Raw genomic sequence first — 11,380 nt, forward strand, 5'->3', positions numbered from 1 at the left:
CTTCTGGAGACTAACCCGGCAGTACTTGGTAAAATTACATGTGCACACACCGTTTCTCCCAACAGTTCAGAACTCGGCGCAATCTCACAGAAGTCCGTAGGGGCCGTGTGTTCACTGTGGAAATGTGGAGAAGAGGAGCTGGGGGCGGTCAAGTGTGCATCACTGACATAGAGAGTGGGCAACATCTCGTGTATGAAGCACACGGAGCACCATGCGGCAACCGGAAAGAATGGACTAAATGTGCATACACAGGCACAGATGGATCTTTCAACAACAATCGTGCTGTGAGAAGAAAAAAACTCTTAGGAAAAGGTGCATAATAATACCATTCATGTAGATTGAAAATGCATAATAGAATGACCACCACTCACAGAACTTTCATGGAAAGAAATGTGTGGGTGGCCACCTATGAAATACCATGAATTACAGCATGGCCGTGAATGAGGGATGGGCTTGAGAATGGAAATAAGAGGAGTAGAGAAAAATTAACAGGTTAATATAGCAAATAAACATTCGCAACTAGACAGCATCCTGTGTGGACCAACAATGATGTGAAACGAACAGGGAAGGAAAAGCTGTGTGAGCACATCGATTGTGCCCCTGCCAAAGCTGGCGTTCTTGGAAACACATCCTTCCATGTGCCAAAGATTTTGCTTTCTCAAACCTGGTTCTTACCTCTGATATTCAAGACCTATCAGGATTTGGTGAACACTGGGGGCTGACTAGCACAACCCCTGCCCACAACGCTTTTGGTTTTACCCTCTTCAGCGAACACCGTCCACATGACACACTACTGTTCAAAGACGGGTGGTCAAAAGTCTTCCAGGAAGTGTTCCCTTCACGCATACACAGACAAGGTTTTTAATGAGACCTGACGCTCTTGGCCATTTGTCCATCCTTCTGTTCCTTCCTTGCCCAGACCATGAACATGATGTCGGTCATACACCGCACCCACTTTGAAACCATGAGGGACAAAGGCACACAGCAAAAGGGGGAGAACAGGAATGGGAGGAGAGAGAGAAGGATCAAGGTCCTTTCTGATTTCCTTGAGCAGCTGCAATAGCCTTATCTGCTGACTCCAAGATTTCTCATTTCTCCTCTTGCAAAATGTGGTAACATTAAACTAGCAGTCTTGCCTCTTGATTACCAAGACTCAAACCCAGGTTCCAGCCACTCACTTCTCGACCTGTGCCTTACATCTCAAGACTAGGTTCCTTTTCCCATTGATCTCCCTATCCCAATCCTTTATTCACGCAAGGTATGAGATTTCGAGGGTGAGATTTGTGTTCACGTTTCATTATATAGGTAACAAATTAACCTTCATAAATGACAAGTTATGAGCAAGAGGTAATACTTGGATTCGAAGAGTTAAAGAAAACAAATTATTTTATATTAAGTTTCGGTCCCCCCGCTTTCCATCAGGCCACAAATCCTGAAATCCATTGTCACCCTGATACACATGAGACCGGACTTCTCAGGAAACAAAGCCTTTTATTCAGAAACTGCTTTTGTTGCTCCACTCTAGTAACTCCAATCCTATAGCCCTCCCTGGGCTTCTGCACATAGCCCCACGTGCGAAGACGGAGAAAAGGATGTAGGGATTCATGTTTGGAAAGTGATCGGGATAAGATCTTTTGTTTCCAGGGATGTGATGAAACCCCTCAGTCACCGTCAGCTGAAGACAGATCCTTCGACATTAAATCAGGTCCCCCGCAGACAATAATCAATTCTTACTTCGGAGTGAAGTGAAAGGATAGGGAGGATTTCTACCGCCATTGTACTTGGAGTGGTCATTTCAGAGGCAAGAAGGATCTGCCGTCATGAGAATCAGCAAGAGGTATAGTATTTTCTGTAGCAAAGTGGCCGGTAGCCACAGGAGCCAGAGCCATATCCACAGCCATAGCGGGAGCCATATCCACAGCCTAGTCCATATTTAGAGCCGTATCCACAGCCAGAGCCGTATCCACAGTTGGAGCCACAGCCAGAGCCACAGCCACAGCCAGAGCCACAGCCACCGCAAGAGCCGTATCCACAGCCAGAGCCACAGCCACCGCAAGAGCCGTATCCACAGCCGGGGCCACATCCACAGCCAGAGCCGTATCCACAGCCAGAGCCGCAGCCAGAGCCATATCCACAGTCAGAGCCACAGCCACCGCAAGAGCCGCATCCGCAGCCAGAGCCGTATCCGCAACCGCAGCCACAGCCGGAGCCACAGCCCCCACAGGAGTTTCCACCGTAGTTGCCACACATCGTGTCAGGAGGTGAGGTTTCAGTCAAGAGGTAGGAGGATATTGCTGAAGTGTGAGTGTCGTCCTCTCTTCCAGGACCTTTATATACTTACTGGGATGAATAGGTCAACCCTCACGTGGGCTTTGTTCTCTCATTTAACAACCATTTGCCTAAAATGAGCTCATTCTGTGGGCAATCATTTTGTTAGGGATTTATAATTGATTTCCTGCTTCCCCAGGAATTTTCTCAAGCCTTGAAAGAAAAGGATCCATTTTCGATGGACCCAAGCTGACACAACCATCATTGAATTTTATGACCATGACATAACACATCACCAAAACATGTTTCATCTATAAATGTGTGTTTCGTTATCGCACTGCTCTGTCAAGGTCTTGGAAAGCACTTACTGAAGAAGAAGCTCTACTCAATACTATTAAAAGTATCACCAGCAGCAGCACGTTGGTTCCCATTTTCTCCTACCTCCGTACTTTGTCTTTTTCCAGCAAAATGACTCTAACTTACTTGCATAGACTTTGGGCAATAAATTGAGTATTTCCAAATGCTACAACCACGCCCTGAAATGTTCTCCATCTCCCTGAAGGAAAGCTTGCCTATCCCCTCCTTTTCCAAGCAGATCATGACTTTCTCGCTTTCTCTGGGACAAAATTGTTTCTTTCTGAAACCCCTGCTGGTCAGTTATGTACACAGACGTATCATTTCTCCTATATATGAAAAGACACACTTACCCAAAGGCGTCCACGTCGAATGAGAAACAGGCCTGAGATCAACAAGATCTTTGTGAAAGTTCGATTGTTCAATGCAAGACTGTCTGTGGGTTTACTCGGACGACTCTCATATTGGTGCTATAGATCCATGCTTCCCAATAAAGGGTAAAGCCAATCGATGAGTGATACTCCCAGACTTCACAGTAGTATTCTCATTTTTGTCTTATCTGTCTTCTCCAAAAAAAAACAAAAAACAAAAAAAACAAAACTCTACTTTAAAATGTAATTTACTTATCGTACTTTTTGTTTGGATACCTTGCAATTAGGAAATGAGTAATCGTTGACCTTTCTGAGGTACTTAGTTCTTTTTTAAACGTTTTGTAGAATTCAGCAGTGAAGCCATCAGGTTATGAGCTTTCTTTCAATGGGAGACCATTGACAACTGACTTCTTATTGTTCCCTTCATCATTTCCATTTCTTCATGAATTATTTTGGTTAGGTCGTATGGACTTGGTAATTGATCCATTTCTTCTAGGTTATCCAATTTATTGGCACGACACTGCGCATAGTGGCCTCACGAATTTTATTGCTGTGGTATCAGTGGCAAAGTCTCCTCTTTATTTCTGTGTTTATTTATTTCAGTCTTCTCCCTTTTCTTCCTCATTCAATGCAGCTCTGACATTTTGTTGATTTTTATTAATAAACAAAAACTCTCCTGATCTTTCTGAATGCATTTGACTTTCTGTTTCATTTATTTCTGTTCCGATCTTTATTATCCTCTGTCTTCTGCGAACTATGGCATAGATTGTTTATTTGTATTCTGGTTCACTAGAGGGTCAAGTCAGGTTGTCTACATGGGACAGTTGCTTGTTTGATACAGGTGTTTAGTGTTACAAACCCCGTCCTCTTAGAGCTGCTTTTGCTAAATTTTAGAAGTTCTGGTGTGTTGTGTTTCCATTTTTGTTTGCATGCATCCAGAAATGTTTTACCTTTCCTTTTTCTTTCTTCTTTGACACTTTGGTGGTTAGGTCCATAGTTCTTAATTTCTCCATGTTTGTGAAATTTCTGGAATTCCTTCTATTAGTTATTTCTAGTTACATCCTTGTGTTCAGAAAACATGCTGGATAAGTCGATAAGCTTCTGAAAATGTTAGGACTTGTTTTGAGACCATATTTGTGATTTCTTCATGGAAAGGTTCCATGCAGATTTGAGAATAATGTGTACTGTGCATCTATTTAATAACATGTTCTGTATACATCGCTTATATCCGTTTCATCTAAAACGTAGTTCCGGACTAAATGCTCCTGACTGATTCTCTATCGAAATGATCTAGCCAGTGTTGAAAGTGGAGTCGTTACTTTTCGTACACTTATGGTTTTACAGATATCTCTCTCTCTCTTGAGTGCTACTAATACATTGAGGTCTATTAAACTTTGCTTTGTATATGTAGGTGCTCCGATGATGGGTGTATGCATATTCCCAATTGATCTATTTCTGGATCAACTGAACCTTTGAAAATATATGATGAAATTCCTTCTCTTTTGTTTGTTTGAGACATTTTGAATTACAAACAGATGTAAGATTTCAGTATACTCCGACATACTCTCTACCTTTTTTAATAGCATGGAAGACCTTCTTCCATCCTGTCACAATCAGCCTATAGCTGACGTTAAAGGTAAAGTGAGTCACTTAAAGCAGCACAGAGTCTCGTCTTCTGTTTCACTCTCCCTGGGTTTTTTTTTTTTTTTCTTTTCTTTTTTCTCTCTATTATTGGTCTGTTCAGTAATCGTATGTCTTGGGTTGGACAATTTATTCCATTTAGATTTCAGGTAATTATTGCTATGTAAGGAATTACAACTGCCATCTTGTTTATGCTTCTCTCCTTTTCTTGTAATGTTTCCCTTTGCGATTAGATGGCAACTTTCTCTGGGTCATGTACACCTAGCAGTGAGTAGTCGCTGACATCCCTGCAAAAATTCAAGTAAGAGGAGTTGGGGTAAGATGGCCATCTAGAGGTGTGCAGGGCAAGTAGATCTCACCCAAAAGCTCCAATACAACTCATACATATTAACGTCATTGGGAGCATGTGTGGGAGAGTGCACGAGAGTATCAGAGTTTGGTGAGATCCCATGGAGCCCAGAACCCGAAAATGGGAGCAGAGAGAGGAGAGAGAGGCCCGCCACCTCATCTACCACGTCTTTGTCATGAGGATTGGCACGGGAGAGACATTCTATACAGGCGGCAAAGGTAGACAGAGGGCTCACACCAACCCCCATCCTTACCTTTAGGGCCTGCAGTTCCTGCTGTAGGAGTTGTCCTCAGCTCTTGCAGCCTGTACTGAATGGTAAGGAGCTGCCTAGAGCACATGCACTCCAGCTCTGTAGCACAGAAGCACAGAAGTACATACGGTACACTCAACACCCCCACCCTCATGACCCAAACCAATGCAGTTTGGCACCATGTTGAATCCAGAGCCATTGTGAGAGCACCCCCTGCCCTGGGGACAGTAGCCACAGCTTTCCCCAGCCTTAACACTCCGCTGCCATCCCAGCATGCTCACACGAGTTGCTACATTCCCCTGATCCCAGAGCCTTGAGGCCTGGATCCAGGAGTGGCTGGGACCCAGCCATACAGGTCTGAAAAGTCAACTCCAGGCCTCCTGGACCACCGTACCCTCACACCCACAGCCAGACATGAGACAACCAGGACCCCTGCCATTCCACCTTCTCTGCCTCAGTCCTGTGAGTCCAAGCTTCAAACCCAGAAGAACAAGTCACAGGTCTCCACATTAAAACACAGGTGAGTAGCCCTTTACCAGTGGAAGTAGAGCTCATCTAAACCCTCCCAGAGAAGCAGCCAGGAGGTCTCACCCTCAACAGTTCTTCTTAGCAGCAATGCCAATGTACCATGAAGCAGCTGACAGGGACCACAGTGTTGGATCTGTGTTTTGGCTTCCAAAAGTGTCTGAGAAGCAGCTGGCTGTGCTCCTTCGGCACCAACATTAAGGGGCCTCACTCACAGTCCAAGCAGTGGCTGTCTGCGCCCCCTCTTTCGCCTCATCTGTCAGACTAGCCGAGTGCAACAAAACAGCTGGACACGGCCCCTCTCTGCTGCGGCATTATAGCATTCTTCCCCACAGCCAGAGAAGTGACCAACTGGGACTCACTGCCACAGCCCCAACTACCAGCCGCACCCACTGCCAGGTATCAATGCGGGGAAATAAGACACACGAAAAATAAAAAAATTAAAAGACGGGAACATGACACCACCAAAGAAACACAACAGTGCTCCTAGAATGGATCCCTACAAATCAGAAATCACCAACCTTCTGCCAAAGGAACTCATATCCTCAATTGGAAAGAGCTCACTGTGATACAAGGGAATACAGACAAACAAACCAGTGAAATCAGTTAAACCGTTCACGTTCTAAATGACCACTTTAGCAAACACATAGCTACTATTAAATGTCAAACAGAATTTCTCCAATAGAAGCATACCTTGAATGGAATAAAAAAATTTTTTAAACTGCGTCATTATCCAAGAGTCTCAAAGACAGACTACATCATGAGAAGTAATAATTTCTAATCTTGAAGACAAATGTTTGGAAATAACCCAGTAAGATGAAAAACAGTGGGTGGGGTGGAAGGAAGGAAAATAAACAAACAAAGCCTACAAGACTTTGGGGAGGTGATCAAGATAGCAAATATTTGAATTACAGGCATTCCAGAAGGGAAAGAAAGCAAAAAAGGTAGTGAAAGCAAATTTAAAAGTATAAGAGCTGAAAACCTACCACCCTAGTCTTGGGGAAGATATGAACATCCAAATCTAGGAAACTCAAAGTTTCCAAATAGATCTATTTGATTCGACCTGAAAAGATCTTCACCGAGACACACGGTAGGCAAACTGTCACGAGTTAAAGACTAAGGAAGATTTCTACAAAGAGCAACAGAATAGCATCATCACACAGAAGGGCATCCCCTTTAGACTAACAGCAGACTACTTTCAGCAGAAACCATACAAGCCAGGAGAGAATGGGAGGATATATACAAAAGCAGTGAGAGTAGAAAAACTGCCAGCCAAGAATATGATAACCTGCAAAGCTATCTCCCATGAACCAAGGAGAAATAACTCACCAAAATTAAGAGAAATCATCATCGCCTCTTGATTCCTCTCAGACAAAGGAAAATGAAGGGAAATCATGACCACCATTTCAACCCTCCAAGAAACACTGAGGAGAGTCCTACACTCCATCTACAAGCGAAAGAATCATAATGATCATCCTGAAACACCAAAGAATATAACCCACGCTGGCGGTCTAACACAGATACACCAATGAGAAAGAGAAAAGAATCAAACCTCATCTTCAATACAGAAAACCACCCACCCACAAAGAGAAACCATGACAGACAATGAGAGGAACAAAGAATATACAAAACTATTGAAAAACAACCAAGACAATCCCAAGGCAACGACATCATATGTCAATAACATACCTTAAATTTAAAAACATTAAATGTCACGATTAAAAGACACAGACTGTCTGAATGCATAAAGAAAACGTGACCCATTCATGTACTGCCTATGAGAGACAGAGCTGACCTTCAAAGACACACTTAGACTGAAAGAGCAGGGATGGAGGAAGATATTCCAAAAAAATGAAAAACTAAGCCAGCCCAAATACCTATACTTATATCCTAAATCAAACACCGGGAAAACCTGGTCTAAGAGATGAGGAAGGGCATTGCGTAACGTTAAAGGGATCAATACAGCAAGAGGATGTAACACTTATAAATAGGTATGCACCCAACTCTGGAGCAATCACATATATAAAGCAAATATCAGATCAAAGGGAGAGATTGACACCGACACCATAAGAGTTGGGGATTTGAACACCCCACTCTCAGCATTGGACACATCATAGGGAAGGAAAAATCAATAAGGCAACCCACGTGCATTTCTATAGCACCATACACCAGATGGACCTAACAGACAGAGCATTTCATCCAACAGCTGCAGAATGCACACTGAACCCAACAGCACATTTATAATCGACTATATGTTTGACCACCAAATAGGTCCCGACAACTTCACATAAATCAAACTCCTATCAACTATAGTTTCTGACCATGATGGAAACAAACTGGAAATCAATAATTAGAAGAACTTGGAAAACTAGACAAATGTCTGGAAATTAAACAACATACTTTTGAACCACCACAGGGTCAAAGAAGAGATGACTAAGGAAACCAAAACGTTTCCTGAAACTACTGAAGTCAGAAGCACAACTTAGCAAACCTATGGGATACAGCCAAGTCAGAATTACGGGGAAAGGTCCAGCAACCCCACTGCTGGGTGTAGATCACAAAGAATGGTTATCATCATTTTGAAAGGATTTGTACAGGCCCGTGTTTATTGCGGTTATGTTTACAACAGCTCAGAGTTGGAACCAACCTAAGCGGAAATCAGCACATGACTGGGTAAGGACAATGTGTATATATGCACAATGGAATACCACCCTGCCAAAAAAAGGGACTGAAATTCTGCCATTCGCTTTGAGATGTTTCCATTAAGTCAAATAATCCAGGCAAACGGTGAGAAAAACGGGACCTCATTCATAATGGGAACACAAAATAAACGGAAAGGAGAGGAGAAAAACAGAGAGAGAAAGAGAAAAAGAAAGAGAGAGAGAAACAAGCAAAGAAAGAAAGAGAAACACACAGCAATCACAGTCACACCGTGAAATTTCAGGAAGAGAGAAGACAATTGTGGTTACTAGAGGTGGGAAACGGAAAGGGGAGGGAGAGGAGTGTCAGCGAGAGATTGAATAACAGCCACAAGGAATGATCATATTTTAAATGACCGATATGGTAATTATGCTGATATGATCATCACACATGGTACCACAGATATTGATACTCAACACTGTTCCCCACAATTGTAGAAAAATCAAATTTTACGGAAAAAACAAAACAAAACAGAACAGAACAAAACCAAAGAGCTCTAGTGTTAAAGAGCAAGAAAGGGCGAACTACAGCCAATGACCAATGACTGTATAACTTCAAGTAGTAACTACAGAGAATGAATGTTGAATGTTCTCCCCACCAAGAGGTCACAATTCTTTAAGGTGAAACATATGGTACAGCACTTCTGGAGACGGGCATAGCTTAGAGGTTACCAGAAATGAGGGAAAGTGAATAATGAGTAGTGATGGGTAAGTAGGTACGCAATTTATACTTAGGATGACAAAAAATGGCTTAGAAATAGATAGAGGTAGTGGTTATGCAGCATGGCAAATGGAATTAAGTCCATGCACTCCTATGTTTAAAAATGCTTAACATCGAAATTCTCATGCTATATTTGTTTTGCCACAATAAAAAGCAAAAATGAAATGAAATATAACCTGTCTGTTACCACACTAATTGACCACCAAGACAATGAGGTCTGCCACAAATGCTTTGCTGGTCTCATCTCTCTCCATGCCCGGTTCTGGGGCTGCTCTTATACACAGATCTGACAAATGAGGGAATACCGACTCTAACAGCAGGTGCAACGCATCAAAGCTCCCCTCAAGCATAATGCTCCTCTTCTTGCACATACAAGAAATGGGCATCATTTCTTCGCACTTTCTAAGCCCTATCCTTCTGATATGCGTTGCCCAGATTTCACCCTCCGTGGTCCATTGTTCATTACTTACAGAACCACTAAATTTCAACGGAGAAGCAAACGGTGTGGATCAATTTAGTCCACATTCTCAAGGCATAGATTAACTCAGAGATTTTAAGAACCACAAAGCATACAGTTAAAATTTTTGTTCAGTTCTGCACACCATGGACAAAAACGAAAATCACATTGTAGGAGATATTTTCAAAGTCTAAAGAGAATAGGTCCGAACACATACAATCAACTCCTACAAATCAAGAAGAAACTAGAAAGAAAACCAATGCCAAAGATAGGAAAGAAAAACACAAAGGTTAATGAATAATCAGAAGTCATTAAAAATGTCCAAACTCATTAGTGGTTAGAGAAATAGAACTTCAAATAACAAGAGTCAATCACTTTTTTACTTAAACGAGTACCATTCAAAGGCTAGGTCATGCCAAGTTTGGGAACGTAACGTGAGGACACGAGAATTGCAGTGTTAGGGTTTGGACTAGTACAGACCTTCTGGAGACTAACCCGGCAGTACTTGGTAAAATTACATGTGCACACACCGTTTCTCCCAACAGTTCAGAACTCGGCGCAATCTCACAGAAGTCCGTAGGGGCCGTGTGTTCACTGTGGAAATGTGGAGAAGAGGAGCTGGGGGCGGTCAAGTGTGCATCACTGACATAGAGAGTGGGCAACATCTCGTGTATGAAGCACACGGAGCACCATGCGGCAACCGGAAAGAATGGACTAAATGTGCATGCAGAGGCACAGATGGATCTTTCAACAACAATCGTGCTGTGAGAAGAAAAAAACTCTTAGGAAAAGGTGCATAATAATACCATTCATGTAGATTGAAAATGCATAATAGAATGACCACCACTCACAGAACTTCCATGGAAAGAAATGGGTGGGTGGCCACCTATGAAATACCATGAATTACAGCATGGCCGTGAATGAGGGATGGGCTTGAGAATGGAAATAAGAGGAGTAGAGAAAAATTAACAGGTTAATATAGCAAATAAACATTCGCAACTAGACAGCATCCTGTGTGGACCAACAATGACGTGAAACGAACAGGGAAGGAAAAGCTGTGTGAGCACATCGATTGTGCCCCTGCCAAAGCTGGCGTTCTTGGAAACACATCCTTCCATGTGCCAAAGATTTTGCTTTCTCAAAACTGGTTCTTACCTCTGATATTCAAGACCTATCAGGATTTGGTGAACACTGGGGGCTGACTAGCACAACCCCTGCCCACAACGCTTTTGGTTTTACCCTCTTCAGCGAACACCGTCCACATGACACACTACTGTTCAAAGACGGGTGGTCAAAAGTCTTCCAGGAAGTGTTCCCTTCACGCATACACAGACAAGGTTTTTAATGAGACCTGACGCTCTTGGCCATTTGTCCATCCTTCTGTTCCTTCCTTGCCCAGACCATGAACATGATGTCGGTCATACACCGCACCCACTTTGAAACCATGAGGGACAAAGGCACACAGCAAAAGGGGGAGAACAGGAATGGGAGGAGAGAGAGAAGGATCAAGGTCCTTTCTGATTTCCTTGAGCAGCTGCAATAGCCTTATCTGCTGACTCCAAGATTTCTCATTTCTCCTCTTGCAAAATGTGGTAACGTTAAACTAGCAGTCTTGCCTCTTGATTACCAAGACTCAAACCCAGGTTCCAGCCACTCACTTCTCGACCTGTGCCTTACATCTCAAGACTAGGTTCCTTTTCCCATTGATCTCCCTATCCCAATCCTTTATTCACGCAAGGTATGAG

General features: G+C 43.0%; 1 protein-coding gene across 1 annotated transcript; it reads right to left on the reverse strand.

The window, feature by feature from the left end:
* Positions 1-1,827: 1,827 nt before the first annotated feature.
* LOC134372207 (keratin-associated protein 21-1-like) lies at positions 1,828-2,250 on the reverse strand. Its single transcript, XM_063089538.1, has one exon. The coding sequence runs from the start codon at positions 2,248-2,250 to the stop codon at positions 1,828-1,830; it is 423 nt and encodes a 140-aa protein (XP_062945608.1).
* Positions 2,251-11,380: the final 9,130 nt, after the last annotated feature.

The sequence above is a fragment of the Cynocephalus volans genome, chromosome 1 (assembly GCF_027409185.1).
Source record: "Cynocephalus volans isolate mCynVol1 chromosome 1, mCynVol1.pri, whole genome shotgun sequence".
In the NCBI taxonomy this organism is placed as follows: Eukaryota; Metazoa; Chordata; class Mammalia; order Dermoptera; family Cynocephalidae; genus Cynocephalus; species Cynocephalus volans.

Excerpts from the sequence above, each read along its gene's own strand:
- LOC134372207 (XM_063089538.1), bottom strand. The coding sequence starts at position 2,250 with ATGTGTGGCAACTACGGTGGAAACTCCTGTGGGGGCTGTGGCTCCGGC.